We start from the raw sequence: 19,170 nt of genomic DNA, 5'->3' as shown, positions 1-19,170 counted from the left end.
ATTATGCAAATACCGCCAGAGAGAGAGAGAGAGAGAGAGCGCGGCGGCCGGCCGGGGGCTCTCTGAGGGAGCTCCCTACACACGCCGCGCTTATCTGCCCGCTCGGTGTAACACTCAATAAATCGCCCCCCCAAAAAAAACAATTGTTGCTTTTTTTTTTTTTTTTTTTCTCTTTTTTTTTTTTCTCCTCTCCCTTTTTTCGGCCGCCCGTTGCGTGCGAAATCCCGAGTGCGGTTTCAGTTTGCGCGATGTGCGAGAGAGCGAGGGAGATGTGTCAGAGCTTGTTACTCCGGCTAAATTAGGTAATTTTTAGCCGGGTAACGTGCTAATCTTTAAACCTTTATGTCTTTAAATCCTGCGTGTGCCTGGGCTCTTCATACAAAAGTGTATTTTGCTTGTTTCTTCTCGTCTTCTTCAGTCTGAAGCCTTATGTAGGTCAGGCTTGGCTTAAGCAGATTTCCTGAACCTGCGTCAGCTTAAGCTGAAGGAATTTTAATAAACCCTCCCTTGTAGGCGTGGGCCTAAATGAGACTAGCCTAGTTAAGCCTGATCTTTTTCTGTTTGTGAAAAAGAGCTGAGCAGAGCTAGGGACTGCATGGTGGCTTGGGGACCGGCTCCCTTCATTCCCAGCTCACAATGGTGGGGAAGGCCAGATCTTCCAATTTCACCTTATCCGAAAAGCTCGATTTGCTAAAGCTGGTGAAGCCCTACGTTAAAATTCTCGAGGAGCACACCAACAAGCATTCGGTCATAGTGGAGAAAAACAAATGCTGGGATATCATAGCTGATAACTACAACGCCATCGGAGTAGACCGCCCGCCTCGTACCGCACAGGGCCTGCGCACGCTGTACAAGAGGCTCAAAGAATACGCCAAGCAGGAGCTGCTGCAGCAAAAGGAGACCCCCTCCGACTGTAAAAGCAGCATTTCCGAGCCAACCAAGAAAGTTGTGGAGATGATTCCACAGATTTCCAATGTGTGTTTAAGAGACAGGAGCGGTGTACAAAGGTGAGAGATTTTTTTTTTTTTTTTTTTTCATTCCCCTCCCTCCTCCTCCTGGTTTTGTTACTGAATGGTGAAAATGATGGCGCCTCCTGTCTGCTCTGCGACGCGTTGCTCGTGGGCAGTGTCCTGAAGGAAGCGGTCGTGAGAGGAAAAAGCCCCAAACTGGGAACAATGCCTAAATGATATTGCTTTTGTTTTATGGCAGGCTCGCTGGTGACTTAGCACTGCATTCATTTTTCAGCTCTTTCAAAGCCTGCTTCAGCCTTTGTCATACTCTGGAAAGTGAGGGTTAAGGGAGAATCAAAGGGAAAGAGTAGCTCCAACCTCTACCCCTCCCCTACCTTTTAATAGGCAGATTATTCAAACATTGGCAAAGTGATGGCTATTCTCCTCCATTTAAGGTAACACTGCAGTCATTTTGCAACATATGGCACTATTAGCAGTTTAGAGCAGATTTTTAACAAAGTTACTTCACAGAGCTGAGGAACCTCGTTCCCAGAGCTTTCTCCTCTCCTTCACTCTGCTGTCTGCGTATTACGTTTGAACTGATCCCAACCCTTTAAAAAAAAATGGACTGCCAGCACCACGGTGCCTTTGTGAGTTTTTTTTTAAAACACTTGTATTGCATTGAGGGTGATTTTCTGAAACTGGAGCAAAGCTCATTGCAGGCTAAACTCCATGCAGCCCTGCATCGTAGGGTAGGTGGTTTAAATGCACACAGAGAGAAACCGAGAGGTGCAGCTATAGAAGTTTTCTCTTTTTTTTTTTGTAGGTTTTTTTTTTTCTGCACTGCTCAGTAAAGTGAGACACACTGTCTAGGTTTGAGCCAGACATAATACAGGCAGGCAGCGTGCAGGCTTGCTCTCACAGCTGGCTAATGCCCCTCATATCTGACTCGCAACACTCTGCTGGTTCTGTATTGGTCCTCGAGGGATCAAAAAACACCCGGGTCAGGGCTTGGTTCCTCCCGATACAAAAAGCAAGGTAGGGAGGAGGGGGGAAAAAAAGCCAAATAACTCTCAGAAATCCTGAGAAAGCTCTGATTTTTTTTTCCTCCCCCCTCTTTTTCACCAACGGATTAATGGGAAGTGAACTTTCCATATTTTAATCGGCCACGCTGCTCCTTGGTGCAACAGCCAAAGGCTCTGCGGAGGGCTGGCGTGCGCGCACAGGGCGAATTGGATCCGTGGTGCCACTGGTTGAACTGAATGGTAGCAATTGTCTAAATCCCAACGTGCCAGATGCTCTAAAAATATGCTGCTGCGGGTCCCCGGCGTAAAGAAGTCTGAAGCAACTGGGCTGTGCTGCTGCTGCTCCTGGTGAATGCCCCTGGAGGAACGGTCCCAAAGAATTCCCTGGAACAAAACGAGGCTTTTAATTGCGCTAATAAAGGTTGCGGTGTCTTGGCTACCAACTTTTGTAAGGAGGAAGGGGGAGAAAAAAAAACACAACAGTGTGAGAACTTGGGTTTGCAGATCGGCTTATGAAAAGCGGTGACGCTTTTCATGAATGATTAAGAGCTAATGATCTCCGTAGTTTGTCTCCTATAATTTAGGCTTTTTTTTTTTGCAGGCTTTTATGGCTCTGGGAACATTGACTTGATTGCTGCTTACCCAAAATGGTTGTTCTAGGAACAGCCAATGCACTGTGTGTCGAAGGGAAGGATTATCATTTAAATACATATTTTTTTCTGCCTAATTACATCATTATTTGATAGTTCTAATTTTAACTCCGAGTTGCGTTTCCCCCTGATTTTGAAAACCCTGCGCTGGGTTTTAACTCGCTAGGATACGGCTTAGCTTTTGGGGAAGGAAATGCAACTTCTAATGAATCCAAATTCTTAATTGCACCTTTAAGCAATTTCTAGCTCACGGTGATTAAACAAAACCTAGCGAATCATGGGTGCCTCCAGGGTTCGAAATACCATCCCCCAGTTGTGGTAACTGTTGTTTGTCTTTCTTTCAGCCAAGTTGTCAGAAACAACATTAGTAACCACCGTGCAGGCGCTCCTTTTGTTTCCCAACTCCTTCTTTCTCTCTTCCCCCTCTAATTGTTTTCCTCTTAGGAGGCTGACACCGAAAGGGGAGGAAAAAAAGCCCCGTCTGAGCTACCTGAAGGTTTGCTAATGGTCAAGTTTCGGGTGAAATACACCGCAGGAGGTGAAATTGGCAGTGTTTGGAGGCTGTTAGGCTAAATCGGAGCTGTTTTTTCTTTCTCTTCAACCTCTCTCACTTTCTCTTTCTGCTCTCCCTCTCCATTTCCTCCTGTCACAATGACCTGCTTCTCCTGCTAGCTGTTTCCATCGTCTGCAGGCGAGACGCTGGCCGGGAGCCAGCAACCCCGAGCGAGGCTGAGCTGGTGGAGAGGGGGAAACCCAGCGCTGCAGCCAGCCCCGGGGAGGCACAGAGGGGCAGGAAAATAATAAAATAACTCCCGATGCTCAAGGAAAAGGAGGGAAAGGCATGTGAGAAAGAGGTGCCCAAAACAAGGAAAAGCTTTGTGGCATGAGGAAGAGGGAGTAAGGTGGTATAATCGATACTTCACAGGCAGCTCAGGTGGCGGTGGACAGAATTGAGATTATCCCAGTGTTTCCTTGGGGATAAATGGAAGTTCTGCTTCCAAAAGCCTCCTTCAGATGGACTTTTTCTTCCTGAAAGCTTTTTTTTTTTAATAGTTTGGGTGATTGGCAGAACTAATTTTTGTGAAATACATTTCTCCGACCCTGTTGCTCGTTCTTACAAATGACTATTTCGAAGTTTCCACGCTTTCATTCTAGAAATTGCACTTGCATCCTAGTAGATGTTGGGCTAGTTCAGGCTCCCTTGGAAATTGCACCCATGGCTGCTTATTTCTCTTGAACCGAGAGTTTTGCAGGCCATGGGGGATGCAGAGGAGAAAATGCTTCCTTTTGGTGTCTGCCTAAGGAGTTTGTGCACTTCCACAAGAAGTAGGATGTAGAAATTAAATTCCTCCTGTACTTCTGGGAACGTGAACCCACGCCTGCTGCTCACGGGCAGTGTTTTAATAATCAGTGTTCCTCAAATTGCGGCTTGTAGAGCTCAGAAGGAGGTTTTAAAAAGAAAGTGCAAACACAGCCACACACCCTGCCCCTTTAATAGGCAGCAGCTCAGGTCCTCCAGGGCTGGGGAGCATCTGGGGATGTTTTGCTCATCGTGGATCCCCTCGCTGCCTTGAGCTGCCAGCCACAGCTCAGTTATTCATGGGCTGGGGACCGTCTCCTGTCTCCCGTACTGTAAAATAGTTCAAGAAGCTGATCTGGCTTTAAAAAAAAAGTATTGCCTCAATCAGGGAGCGATGTGCAGAGCTCTGGGGTTTCAGACAAGTGGTGGAGAAGTCGGCAGGCACAGCTGGGGCCGCTATTAGCATCAAAGCCAGCGTAATGTCAGATCGTGACTGGAGGTGCTGCTGACTCAGGGCTCCGCACAAAGGCAGATGAGTCAGGTGGGTGTTGCACTCCAGAAAAGGGGGAAAAATGCAGCGCGGAGCTGTTCTGAGTGGCAACGTTTTCACGTCTCCTCTCGAAGCTTGAGAGAAATCGTGAGATCACTGCTTCGTAGGGAAGGAGCGAGGATTAGCTGGATTCCCTAATCTGCGGGGCAGGGTCATCATCTGGGCTGTGGTTTCTTCCCCCCAGGCACTTTGTGTAATTTTATGCAGCGATTGTTTTACATGGAAAAAGGCACACAAAACAAACAGCGAGGTGCGTGAGTCACAAACGGGGAACGCATTGGGACAGGACGAGATGAGTAAGTTCGGGAGATGGAAACGTTTCTGCCATAGCCCGCTCAGTCTGAGGCTATGCCCTTTTAAAATCACTTTCTCGATTATATAAACCATTTCCTCTATCACTTACATCAACTTCTACTTCTTTTTGTTCTCATTTATCACTATCATTTATCACTAATGCCTGTTTAGCCTGTTGCAGAGGAAGGGCCAACCAGGATTGTTCTTTCTAGGCTACACCTTGTAGTAGCAGTAGCATCTGCGTAAGGCAAAGCCATATACATGTGTTGGAAAGAAGGAGGGGAGCACATGGTGTTCATGTAATGAAGCAGAGTTTCAGCTGTAGCTAGCAAACACTAGGATTTCAAATGAAGCTTTGGTTACTTACATTTGTGTCTTTTTAAAATAGTTTTTGCTGGGTGATTTACATCTGATTTTGTGTGTTCTAGCGCTAGTATCGATAAAGAAACAATTGCTGGTACCAGTTCACCGCAGGCAATGTTGGATCACCATCCTGCGACAGTCATGATGGAGTTGCAGTCGGAAGAGGATGTCAAACCCCCTCCTTCGCTGATTATAGACTCGCAGCAAAGTGAGAACCTAGAACACGAGGAAGAACACCAGCTGGTGCATATTATGGAGAGGTCTCCTTCGACGTCGGTGTCTTCGGTTGACATGAGAGTTATGATGTCTCCCTCTCCCGTACCCAGAAGAGATGAGTTTTTTAGGCTTGAGGTCGGAGAACGCTTTAGACCGATGTGTGGGTCTGACCCGCAGATGCTGCAAATGCTGAAAGAAGAGCATCAGATCATATTAGAAAATCAAAGAAAGATTGGGCTGTATGTCCAAGAAAAAAGGGATGGTTTGAAAAGGAAGCAGCAGCTGGAGGAAGAACTGTTGCGAACAAAAATCAAAGTGGAGAAGCTGAAGGCAATACGATTACGCCGTGATCTGCCAGAATACAGCAGTATCTAAATATTTTATTACTCCTGTCATATCCCTTGAAATACTTAATAATAAATACTTTCACCCTAGCAAAGTTGTTCCTTACGTTAATATGGATGGATCCAAATGTGGTCTTGAAAGATGAGGGCATATTTCCCATGTTGTTGTTTATGTGCCGTAATAAAAATACCTTGTATGGGTTTGAGTGCACCACCTCTTCTGGTCTGAAGTATAATCAAATCCCGTAGATTTAAGTTATTAGGATGATAAAAAATGATAAATTTCTTCAAGAAATCGCCTATCCTTCCTAATCTTAATGAAGTTGCAGGTTCTTAAATACAGATAAAAAGGAGGAGTAAGGCGATGCTTAACTATGCTCTTCTTTTCAAGTTGGTAAATCTTATGACAGTGGTGAAATTTTGCTGGCATATCAGCATGGAAAACAAAATTACTGGATTGTTATATTTTTTTAATGTTCAGTAGTCTTTAAAAGAGTTAACACTTTTTATTGTTTTCAGTGGGTGAGCGTTTCCATAGGGAATTATCCAAATAGAGGCAGTGAAGGCAATACTTCATCGTTAAAACTGCATGTGTGCGTAATTTGTGTGTACAGTTACCATGAGCCTATATTCAGTTAGAGTAATTATACTGGTGATCAGCCACAGAAATGTCTAATTTGCTCATTTGCATGCATAATTACTACTGTGCATGTGCAACCGAGACAGTTGCAGGTGCCTTTGATTGATATCTAGACGACTATAAGCTACCAAAATGAAATAGTTGCTGTGTGTAAGTAATGTGACTTGAAGTCAACAGAAGATTCTTTGTTATTCCGCGTACCTTTTATAACTGCTGTTGTTCTGGTCTTTTGATTAGTTTCAAATAAAAAGCCCAAAATGAGAAAGAAATTGATTCTTCTGTCTGTCCTAGCAGCAGCACTTTCCTCTGCAGTTACGATCAACACTAATAACTGGAAAACAAAACAAAACAAAACAAAAAAAACAACCCACAACAACTGGAAAGCGTAAGTCCTGGCCAATTTGTCCATAATTCTTGGTCTTCTGCTTGTTATGAATAGATCCACACCTGCCTTAGAGCTCTGGTTCCTTATTCCATGTAACAGTACTTTGTTCTTCCTCTAACTTCTTGCATAGGAAAAGGAAAGGAAGCACAGAATCGAGGAAAAAGAGAACAAAGGAGGTGCAATTCCACCCTGGTCTCCTATCTCAGAGGGCCCCAACAACAGAAAGAACAAAAGCAATAGGAAGGAGAGATTTTTTTTTCCTGTGTCTGCTTGTTACTGTCGCTTCTGTCACTGTTTTTTCCCCAAATTTGCTTCTTTCTCCATTCCCACAGAACCTCAGCATGTATGGGGCACTGGTCTGCACCAGCAGACTCTTTAAATGCGGTAAGCCCTGCGTCTTCTTGCCAGTCCTCTGGGTGAATCAGGTTGCCTTTGTAACCACGGGGATAAATGCTTATTAAAAACTGAAGGCTGGAAGCACGTGAGTTTAGCTGAGGGACCAGTCGAGCTTAAAGCATCATACTTAAAATTTTATGACAGCGATGAGAGAAATTCATCTCGACTGTCAGTGCCCAGGACACCTTTATCAGGCTGCAGGTTGGGAGGGTAGAGGAAATAATTCTTTGGTTTACAGTCCGAGGAAAAATACAGTCAATGAAAACAGATCTCAGCAATATGGAATCGCCCCCTACTCGTCTTCTTCCAGTGGTATTGTAGAGAAGAGAGCTTTTCAAGCACTTGTTCTTTTGGGAACGTTTGCCTGCGCTGATGATGACAGTGTCTGAACGAGTGGCCTTGGTTTCTGTTCAGACCTTGCCTTTCTTCTGTCTTTTTTGCGGTTCAAGGACGTTGATCTCTTTTTATATAGCCAGGAACACTTCAACGAGATGCGCTCTTCCCTGAGTTTACAAGAGTCAAAGTCTTGGCTAAATAAATACAGATTTTATTTGTTCTGCCTTGCTGTCTGAAATGTGGCTGCTCAGAAACTGGGTAACAGCACGAAATTCCCTGCACTCATAATTTGGAGAGACCTGCTTTTATCCTTTCAGTTGAAAATCAGAATTCTGTTTTCCAATTTCAAGGAATTCCAGTTTGTTGTTTCTGTCCTTAGATACTACACAAATGGATTTTTACTAGCCCAGGAAATAATTCCCAGCTGGCTTATTGTCTTGCAGTGGTTTTGAATTATTGCTAGCCTTATTTTGGCTACTAAAATGCTCTGCAGAGACTTTCAAATATTTTCTCTTGAATTCTCCATTCTCCTTGAGCTACATCAGGAGGTGACCTCCAGGGCCTCTGTTGGCACAGCGTTTTTATTTTGAGGACTAGAAGCAGAGGAATTTCCAATCTTCAAATGCGTGTAGTCCTTCCTGAACTGAAAGGCGAAGCAGGTACAAAGCTCAGACTCTGGGTAGAGCAAACTGCCCGATATAGTCCTGATATTGAAGGGGGGAAGGATGCAAATGTGTAGCTTGTTTCTTTACTTGCGACATGACATTTATCTTCTTTCACTACAGATATATTTCTTCTGTCAGTGACATCAGTGCAGCCTGGTGCTGCCTATGTTCTGCCTGTCCATGCTGGCAGATCTTTCTCACCCCACATCTGCTTTTCAGTGTCAGGTTTGCATCGGACTTCTCACTTCTCGGTGCCTGGTCTCTTTTTTTTTTTTCTCCATGTATTCCTACTGTGGGTACACGCACACACAGCTGTGGCTAGTCCTTCTGGACCTTCAACTACAACAAATTTTTACCGTTCCAGTTTCATTAGCGTGTGTGAAAGCAGTGGCAGCAAGCCCTTCACTCCTTCACCCCCACCCTAATCCTGTTCCCTTCACCGTGCCTGGCGCTGCCATTCCCTGTCTGCGTGTTTACAGTGTACTGTGTACAAGCAGAGTAATTTTAGGCAAGGGCAAATTTCTACCATATGTTCACGTCCTCCTACTAAGATAACTGAAATAAACAGGCTGGAGCAGTGTTTTAATTCCCGATTTCATTTTAGGATTAGAGTAAAAAAACTAGAACTTTGGTAACTTTGTGATCATTGTGATACCATCTTGTGTAACTTCATCTATGTGAGTAACTCTCTAATTATTGGTTTATACTTTTGTCACCTGCTCCCTAACTATCTTTTCCTTTTTCTGCCCATAAGCTCTCAACTCCTGTTGTCATCTTGTTGGCTGTGTTTGCCTCCTGTCAGAATTATCAGGTAAAAATGGTGGATGAGCGACCTACTCCAAAACCAGGAAATATTCCTTACTAATCTTGCTTGTCATACTCCTTTTCCAACATCCTTCTCCTCACTACTTTCGAATGCTTTCTATCCTTTATGTTTCCACCTATTTTCTTGCTTGGGACTTTTTTCCTCAGGGAATGAAAAGGCGTAAACCAGAGCCTACGCACTTCGCATCCCGTGGATTGCCAACAGGCCAAGCTGTAGCCGTGCTTCTCATTATCAAAGAATTGCTCCTAAGTGGTGAATTCTGATGCTCAGGTTTGCTGGAGAAGCCATCTTTTCACAGTTCCCACATAAAACATTTTCACAAGGCGATTGAATCTTGTGTTGACGAAGTTCATGGTATTGCCCAAGGGTAGAGAGAGAGATTGGAAAAATAATTAGTTTTTTGTTTTTCCCCGTTTTCTTGAAAATTATTTTTGCCCCAAATTGCATTATAGAAAGGTTAAACCTAACAGAACTCTCCATACATTTAGCCCAGGACATGCAGACTTTAAATCACTGTGTTTTAAAGAGTTTTAAGATGAAAATCTTGCTTCTGAAACCTACAGTTCAAGTAGTTGAAAACCTCGGTTGCGATCTGTGCGTAAGCAGGGATGGATGAAGGATGGGGAACCCATTGGGACGCTCAGCAGCCTGCAAGCACTGCCATTCTCCGGTGTCCTTGCGTTTCCCAAGTGCTGTGGGATTGCACACCACTTTACCCTAGTGATCACACGGTGATTTGTTGATGTACCCAAACATTTGAGTGAGCACAGCACGTTGTCAGACTGGATTACTCAGACGAGAGAAATATTGTACGATTCTCTTTGCATACTCCATCAGCAGTTGTTCTGTGTTATTTGCTCTTTAGGAAACATGCAGACTTGAAAACCGTACTTCATTTTTTCAATCGTAAGTATGTGAGCAGAATTAAAAACACTAATTTATTTTTTCCTGACCGTTTCTTGCTGATTCTCATCTGTAGTTAGCATGATCACAATAACAAGCATAATTTAACATAAATACAGCCAAAAAAAACAATTTATCTGGATTCCGGTTCCCCTCCGTATGCTGTTGATGCCAAGGCCTGGTTTGGTTAAGTTTCAGTCATTTTGTTTACAGCACTCCGCGAGTTGCCTTTTGCTCACTTCGCATGGCTTTGTGTGATCCTTGTCTGGATTGGTACTGCTGCCTCAAAACACGCCTGCTTCTAAAGTTCAGAGCTTTGTGCGCTGGAAATAAGTGAGTTTATAAATTGCCAGTTCCACTTCAGATTCAATTTAACAGAGAAACAAGAGGACAAAACCTTTAGCTAGCTTTGGGGAGGGGGCAGGAGGGAGTTTGTACTTTTCCTAGTTAGTTACTGCAACATGATGTTTCCTCTGCCTTACATACAGATAAGATCTGTTGCAGCAATCTCAGGCTGTGCCTGTTACTAATCACTGAAGGTATCGTATGAAAGAAAGCAATTTATCATAACTCCACAGCAGTTTGCAGGTAAATTTCGCTTAGCCCACTTGTTGCTACTGTTAATACGATTCTGTGCGGACTCTGGGAACGTTTCGGGACGCTCTGTATCAGAAACACAATTAAAATTGGGCACACCATATATCCCAAATCCATACATCCATATGGATATTGGAATAAAGCTGGATGTTAGAATTACAATACGACGTATCATATTATGGCCCTGACTTTGGGTTGCATGTGTAAGCCAAAAAAATGTATATTTTTTCCTTTGTAGCGCTCTGGTTTCTCTGTGCTTTTGCAAAAGTCCTCGACACTTGGCATCGAGATGGTCTTTGGTCATTGCTGTCTCACATTTGGCTACTTCATAACTCATTGGCAGGCACAGAATGTGCAGTCTGTTTGCAGTAAGTTTGTTACACTTCTGTTATCGTCCCTAATAACTGAATTTTAGGGAGAATCTGTCCAAACTGGGCACATTGAGTTGCTGAGAGTTTCACGGTGATTTCTTCTCTGGGCACTCCTTAAAGGAAAGCAAGACAATTTGTCTCTGGGCTTGCCACTGGCACGCCTGGTGGCCTCAGTGAGGAAGCCACTTGGTTTAGCTCCAGAAGGGATGGTGTGACAGCACAGATCTCGAGCACTTGCCCTGCTTTCAGGACAGTTTCTAAGGTATTGAACTACACAGCCTAGCAGCTAATGGCTCAGCTCTTCTGTGGGAATTTCAAGACCAACAATAACCTGGAAAATATAGTCTGTAGTGGGGTGGTTCAGAGTGCTGAGCGTCGTGCACGCAGAAGAGGGCTGAATTAAGCTTGCTTAGGGAATTCAGCCGTTGTTGTTTGTTATAATTATTTCTGATAGATAAAATTGGTTCCTTTCATATCTCATCCTTTCCTGATGCGTGTGCACCTGTACCTATACACACACACATACCCAATAGATCTACTTATGGCAGCTGGATAAGAACTAATGTCGTGTGTGCTGCAGAAGCTGGTTGAACACCTTCCAGGTGACATCGAGGGATGTTCCCCAGTCCCTTGGGAACAAGAAGAGAACCCGGTGTGTGTGGAGGAAAGCTGCCACATCTCCATGGCTTTCAGTGTTTCCTAAGTACTCAGTTCAGGATTAAACCCAGGCAGGCTTGACACAAAGTAGGCTCTGCCAAAGGTATCCTGACTTTATGGCTCCTCGCATGGAATAATGTTATTAATTTATTAATTTGCGTTGGAATTTCTGTGCAGTGTAAACCAGGTTCAATTTTCTTCTGTCTAGAAGCAGCAAAAGCAGCACAGTAAGCACCCCATACCTGCACAAGGGTAAAATTCTCCTCTTCCCTCCTCTCTCATCTGCCGCGTTAGTTTTGCTTTTCTTGCGAGAATTACAGCTAAAGCCCTAGGTTTTTATGCCTTGGCCATAAATATTACTTTTCTGCCTGGCCTATTGAACGGATTAACTTTTATGTAAATCAATGTTATGTAACTTGATTTGGAAAGATTACTCGTTCCCTTTCCAAAGATTTCGTCAGCCACCCTGCAAGTAATCATTGCTGCACAACACATGAAAACTCTCAAAAATATGACTCATCCTTTGTGTGCCTCTTTCCAGGGTAATGTCATAAATTTTAAACAGTCCTGTTTAAATAATTTAGGTAGAAATATGTTGTGTCCCATGCTTATGGCAGAGGGGAAAAGTTCTATTGATTATTTTAAATACTCTTTATTACAATCCAGAGAAATTAAAGATGACTAAAAATGAACAGGCAAAACCAGTACATTAAAATGCTTTACTTTCTAATATGTGCTAAACCAGATGTGAATCTGAAGTATACACAATCTTAATACATCCCTTTCTGCCTGCTCTGTTTCCTACAACCTAAAAGTCTTCGGATTTTGTAAGATTTTGTAGATAGCAAAGTTTTATTTCCAATTAAAAAAGAAACAGTAGAAGCAATAGCAAATGTTTAGAGAATGCGAAACTGTATCTTGTCAAGGCCCCACGTATGTGTTTAGCTGTGTACCTTCCATTAACATTCAAGCAGAAGAGGATGCATATTTAAATCTCTGCAAGCTGCTTCAGAAATTGGCTGCTTTCTGAGATGGCTCTGATTAACCTGTGATTGTTTAACAGTCTAATAACTGCTTTGCTTCCATCCTTCTTAGTAATTTGGATTTTTCAGTAAATTAAATATTTGGAATTTTTCCACTTTTCCCATTTAGGCTATCATTTATCACAATAACATTCAATATTTACAGAGCCCAAGTACAAATGATGCTTTCCGATACTACTTTTCGCATTTATTTATTTTTTTTTTTTTGAAGGAAAAGAGCCTTTAATTGACAAATTAATCAAAACAACTTTCAGCGTGGATGGCAACACTAAGAGGAGCAGTAAGCAGTCAACTCGGATGGCATTTGAATGGTTCCAATATTTTATCACGCTGATCTGGCTTGCTGCGCCGAATGATGCCTGCAGCTTTTCAGAAGCCTCAATGATGCTGCTTTTTCCTTTGATAATGGGACTTGCACGTCTATTTCTGTGGACTTGACAGAAGCTTTCAGCTCAGTTCATTAAATTTTAAAGTGGGAGCTGGAGTCAGTTGGATTTTTAGACAGCTGAGAGGTTTAAGGAGAATAGTTTTCTGCTGTGGAGATATAAAAGTAAAAGCTTTCCTCCCTCCTCTGTAGCTGATACCCTTAAGAGCTAAAAGTTTCATTAAATGGTGATGAGGTTCCTCATTGTTCAACTTAAGTGCATCTATCATCTCTTTTATTGTATACAGAAAGCTCTCATTTGAAAAGAAAATTCAGGCTACAAACGCAGGTACCCAAAAATCTTGCAAATGCACGCAGCCGGTTTCCAGCCCTCTCATGCATTGCGGCGTAGTCACTAATTGCACAATCATGTGGTCTGGATCCGTAGGCTTCCTTGCCGGTATCTGACGTTATCTCAGTGCTTCAGAACACCGTACAGGGACTGGGTGCATGGAGAGCAGCCCCCAGGAGAAGGACCTGGGGGTGGTGGTTGATGAGAAGCTCAACATGAGCCGGCAACGTGCGCTTGCAGCCCAGAAAGCCAACCGTGTCCTGGGCTGCACCAAAAGCAGCGTGGCCAGCAGGGCGAGGGAGGTGATTGTTCCCCTCTGCTCTGCTCTCGTGAGACCCCACCTGGAGCCCTGCGTTCAGCTCTGGGGCCCCAGCACAAGAAGGACAGGGACCTGGCAGGGGGCTGGAACTGGGTGGGCTTTAAGGTCCCTTCCAACCCAAACCATTCAGTCATTCTACAGCTAATGTATTCAGGCTACACCTTCCAGTTGCACCTGCAAGTGTTCAGTGTTACTACAAATGAGATTGATTCTGATTAAGAATCAATCTGATTTCTGTAAAGACTTACCATTAATGCATATGGCCAGTGGCAGATCAACTCTTATTTTGATATTTCCAAACTTTGCTCGACTTCACAACCTTAAAAATAATTTGCTTAAAATAGGCTGTTTTTTGAAAGTGTGTTGGGTTAAGGTAGTTTGGTACCACTGGTTTATAGATATTATTCTTCTGGCTTGTAGAGCAAATTAACATTTCTAAATTAGTCCCTATAATTAAATGTTTTCATTTGTGTAAGACAGACAAGGTTGAAACTCCGATCTTTACCCTTTGAGGTAACAAACCAAATGACTGCACTAGGAGGCTGCTGCATTCAGGGTAGACCATTAATATTGTGGCATGCAGCATTTTGATCAGTGAGTTTTGCACATTTGCTGACAGCAAACAAACTGAAAGACTGAAGATATTTCATACTGAAGAGCAGAAATTACCAAAGGGACTTGGAGCAGAACAGCAAGGTCATCCAAGCTTTAGCTCCTCATTTGTCTACACCAACTTGTCCATTACAAATTGTTTGCCTGACTCTGGGTCCTGCACCAGTCCTAAATTCAGAACTGATTTGTCTTGCATGGTCAAATGGAGCCAGTTCAAAATCTTAATTGCTGCCACCTCATATATTGTACCTAAGCCTCCCCTTGCTCTCCTGCCCTGGCCCTACCCATATGGAGAGCAACTGCTGAACCTGAGTCTTTGCAGTGGAAGAGATTAAAAATCATAGTAATTTTATGCTATTTTTTAACCTTGGTAGTCTTAAAAATTGAATTAGGAGAAAAGTGAAACTAGAAGGAGGAGGAAAGTGGAGTGGGCCCTATTTATTGGGGGGGGGTGAATTGATCTGAGTGCCTTTACGTCTTTGTACGGCCATTTCTGTTCTGGACTCACCTGTGTGCCATCTTTTATGCTGCAATGCCCTGTTGTCCTTTGCTGTTTTCTCCCCTGCAGCAAGCTTTTCTTGCTCCCGTTCTTGCTCATAAAATCCCAGCTCTCTTTCTACTACCTGACTCTTATCCTAGACTCCAATCCCAGCCCGCCTCTGTCTCCATCCCCATCCCTCCTTTTAACATAAACTGTTGTCTCCTTATTCTTTTTATTCCCTTACTGCTTTCTAGCCTTTCCTGTGTGCTTAGCTTCCTGGTCTGACTGATAATCTCTTACCAGTCATCATTTTTTTTACTGTTGTAACATCAGCCTGCCTTTCCCATCGTAGCCTCTTTTCAGGCTTCTCCTCCCAAGGAACCCTTCCATGCAGCTGCTCTGTGTCCCCTTTGCCATCTTTTCCTGTTCGGCATCAGGAGGGGAGATGTTGTCTCTGAACGAGAGGGACAAAGAGAAAAATTCCCTGCTGGCAGGCTTGGAGGGGACCCAGCTTTGGTCCAAGCAGCAAGAGCTGTGACTACAGGGAAAGCTATTCTCGGCCTCGGTTAGAGCATGTCCACTGTGTAATCCGCAGGAAATTAAGCTGCAGAGAATGTGCAAACTGCATTTATTTCCAAGAGCTTTTAGCTCTCAGGAATGGAAAAAGTTTCACCCGGGCCAAAAGGAAAAAGAAGCGTTACCTTCTCCCCACATTTCTAGATTCTTCTCCACAGCATCGAGTTCTTAGAGCTTCTGCAAGGAATAATGGCTTGTTGAGACTCAAACTGCATTCATCTCTGATTTTTGTTCTCATAAAACAGATGTTTATGATCACTATTTGATCTTTTGTGGTTTTGTTTAAAAATAAGTTTGAGTGTATAACAATGTATTTTTCAAAAAATAAATTCCTGCTTGAAATACCAGTCTTTAGATGAATTAATTTTCACATTCAACAAGCTCATCCAACTAGTATGAAATGAAAGAAGAAATAAAAGCAAAACACCTTGCTTTTGCTTTAAAAAAAATAAATCTTAAAACAAAAATGCCCTACAGACTTGGACACTGATGAAATTGTCCAAATTAGGCTTTTCTCTGTCAGGATCTGAAGTCCCTGTAGGTCGTGCCCATAACTGAAATACTGATAGGACTGTGGGCCTCCCCTGGTAATAACGCTGGTTGCATTTGGGCTGCAATATTGATGTGTGCATTATACATTTATTATACATTTTGTGTTTAAAAGAGGGGTACAAAGCACTGGACTGTAATCCAGCAACTCAGATGTAGTCCCACCTGTCATTGATTCCTGTGGTTGTAGGGCAAGCCAGCTCAACTCTTCATGCTTTATCCTCATAAAAAGTCCTACAGAAGTGCTGTGAGGAGAGTTATTACACATTTTTCCAGTTTCAAGGCACGATAATATACGTTGACATGTTAGTTTAGTATTAAATTTATCATTAGACTGCAATTGCTTTGCAAACGAAGGATGATGCTATCTCTGCCTCGTATTTCTTCAAATATTCCTGGGAAGCGTTTAGCATACAGGGATTTCATACTGAACACGGCACTTCTGTGTACACCTCAGCTCTCTGAATGTCGTGAAGTGATTTGATTAAGGAATTTTCTGAGGCACAAAGCTGCTCAGCAACCTGACAGACCCACGGCTTCAAACCCCCTCTGACCTACTGGGGGCTGCTGCATGGAAAGGAAAGGGGCAGTCTCCTTTCCCTTCCTCATATGGCCCTTGGCTGCTCATGAGATTCATCGATTGGCCTCGCCCTGGCTGCTCAGCACTAAAGCTCACGGGTTTTGGCAGCGGCCCGCAGTTAGATGGGGTTAAGCCACCCATTAAACCCCACCTCGGCCTGAGGTGCCCGCGGCCCTGCTCGCTGGAGCCTGACTTCTCCTCACGAGCCTGACTCCTCACTGACAATGCACATGCGCTTTATGTTTTGTGGTCTTTCATAGTACGGCTCTCTCGGTGTTTTGGGAGTAGCTGAGCACTTTTCATCGCCGTGTTTTCTCCGAACCCCGCTCGAGAGAAACTGGTTAAGCTAGTTTGCCATCGGGACGCTCCCCCCGTCCCCTTTCCTGGATCCCGTCCCGTTTTCTGTAAATCATCACCTCCAGGAAAGCTGCTGGAGCTTTTCCTCACATCAAGCAAGCGATGGTTTTATATCTTGAAACTTAAGCCCTTGCTCTTTCAGCTGGGTGCGTTTCTGTTTGTGGAAGAATTTAAAGCCTCATTACCCACGTTTTTAAGATTCCCGAGCCCTTCCCTCATGTCACTTGCTGTGGTTCCTTCATGGTTAAGGAGCTGCACCCAGGCGAGGCAGCAGGCCATTCGGGAGAGATATGAGCAGGCATGATTTCCTGATCTTTCTCGTTGGTGCACACATAGTTCCTGTTACTTATTATTTGCAGTCCCAACTGATTAACAGCGGAGCCCGGGATCTCCACCTGCAGTTCAGGATCTCGGCGAAACCAGCTCTGTGTAAGGGCAGCAAGGGTTTTTACCCTAGAAGCCATTGCTCTCCATACCTATATCAAATACTGAACTTGGCTACCGTGCATACCACCCCAGTCTTGTTTTCATTCACGAAAAAATCCTGGCAGTGTATTGACAAAATTTGTTTATTCTGCTATTGCACGGGAATAAATCTTTGATGTCGAAGAGGTGAGCCCAAGTACAAACAAAAATGACAAGAGGAGCATATCATAAAGGGAAGGCTGAACACCAGTACCTGATCAGAGTTGGTAGTGAACAGGTTTAGATTTTTTTTCCCAGGGAATTCTGTAGAAGATCAACTTGAAAACATTTCATTATCTTTATATAAAAATGATTAAAGAAAGAAAAATTACACATTTATCTGAAACTCTACTGTAGTTTTAAGTAAAAGGAGAATACATTATGTAGCACTGAAGCAAATCACTAACAGAAATTTTTATAATCAGAAATTATGATCATCCAGAAGACAAACTGAGGGAAGAAATCTGAGCATTGCAGAGTCTGCTAAGTTTTAGTTTTCCCATAGGAACATGACACTGTTAGATGGGGGATACTGGTAGCCAGTTTGCTGCTCACTGGGGGCAGTTTGCTTTAGAAATCCTTCTCTTCAAAATTTACTGTTATTCAAAAATTCACTAAATTCACTACTGGAATTCACAAAATTCACTGCTGGAAACTGTTGCATGGTATGCTAGCAGTTTCCAGTATTGTTTCTAAATCGTTGTTTATTTTATTATTCTTAACTGAAGTGGGGATTAGAGGAGTTTGAAGAATTGTTCTTGACCTGAAAGTTAATCTGTTGGTGATTCAAATAACACCAAGCAGGACTCCCTGGGCAAAAGAGCAATGACCATAAAACAGATCTCAGGGGTCACCAAACTCATGTGGGAGGTCAGTCAATGCAGGAGATAAGGAGGTGGTCATTTGTTTATGCACGAGCATCCTTCAGGAGGGAAGGAGAAGGTTCTGCAACAAAAGCTCTCATTCTTGCAGTAACTTATGTAAAATCTTAAAATGAGGAAAGAAGCAGCAGTTGCTGATTAAAATGTGAGAACCAGTTGAAAAAGCGAAGTGAAAACAATCCTGTATGTATTTTTTTGGATCAGCTTGCATTTTGAAACTCAGAATAGAATCAAATCAGGCTCGTATTTTTAGCAACGTAGGGGGTTTCTCTCTCTCCTTTGCTCCTCCAAATCTTATTACTTGTGATTAGTGAAGATCCAATAGAGCCCTTGTACCTTTTTGCAAAACTGTAAGGATTTATTCTTGCTCTCGGGCTCATTTCCCAGGTTTCATCTGTGCAGAATTCTCTACATTTCAAAAGGAGGTCATCTGGTCTGTTTGCTGATCCTCGTGTGGTGTGCCTGTGCTCAGTAGCTGTTCTGCTACCCCTTGGGGATGGGGGGCACTACAGTTGTCAGCCAGTGCCATGAGAAAAGATCAACATCAAGCACTGTGTTACCATTAAGTCCTATCCAGACACTAAAACTTACAGACAGCTTTGGGAAGAAAAGTATTCTCAATAAATGTAGCATTTTTAATTTAGATAATACTTCTTTAGTATATACTAGTCCAAAAAATTACACTCATTTTTATGTATGTAACTTACTAGCTTTTTGCAATTTTAAGAAAATGTAGACTTGATGTACAAGCAATAAAGTTGCCTCTTTATTTATTGTGAAGGTGCCTGGTATTATTATAAAGTTGCCTCACCATTACTGTGAGCAACTCTTGCTGCTTCTCCTTTAAATACCAGCACGCTTGGAAATTTTGGAAAGGTTAGTCTGTGGCATAAGCGCTTTTTTGTAACAGATTTGTGTAGCGTTGAATCCCAGATGGAATCAAAGGAGCAAACCGATTTAAGCCTTTAACCAGCATGCAAGGGTATTTTAATGAAAATTAGTCTGATTCTCTCTTTGAAGCTGTGCATGTGCTGAAAAGGAATGCTACAGATATTCCTTTAGATAATGCTGAGGACTTATCTGCCATTACTTGACTCATGTCAGATTGCAAACTCTGGGAAGC

At 43.1% G+C, this 19,170-nt stretch overlaps 1 protein-coding gene across 1 annotated transcript; it reads left to right on the top strand.

Moving 5' to 3' along the window:
• Positions 1-561: 561 nt before the first annotated feature.
• Positions 562-6,580, top strand: FSBP (fibrinogen silencer binding protein). Its single transcript, XM_032182810.1, has 2 exons — positions 562-1,007; positions 5,198-6,580. The coding sequence occupies exons 1-2, from the start codon at positions 637-639 to the stop codon at positions 5,721-5,723; spliced, it is 897 nt and encodes a 298-aa protein (XP_032038701.1). The 5' UTR covers positions 562-636; the 3' UTR covers positions 5,724-6,580.
• The last annotated feature ends 12,590 nt before the right edge of the window (positions 6,581-19,170 follow it).

Source organism: Aythya fuligula, chromosome 2 (genome assembly GCF_009819795.1).
Source record: "Aythya fuligula isolate bAytFul2 chromosome 2, bAytFul2.pri, whole genome shotgun sequence".
NCBI classification, from domain to species: Eukaryota; Metazoa; Chordata; class Aves; order Anseriformes; family Anatidae; genus Aythya; species Aythya fuligula.
The sequence above is the reverse complement of the archived record's forward strand: the minus strand, read 5'-3'. Positions and strand labels throughout refer to the sequence as shown.

What these genes read in the sequence shown, in the direction of transcription:
- FSBP (XM_032182810.1), top strand. Translation starts at nt 637, where the DNA reads ATGGTGGGGAAGGCCAGATCTTCCAATTTCACCTTATCCGAAAAGCTC. An exon ending in GACAGGAGCGGTGTACAAAG is followed by an intron (nt 1,008 to 5,197) that starts GTGAGAGATTTT and finishes TGTGTGTTCTAG; the next exon opens with CGCTAGTATCGATAAAGAAA.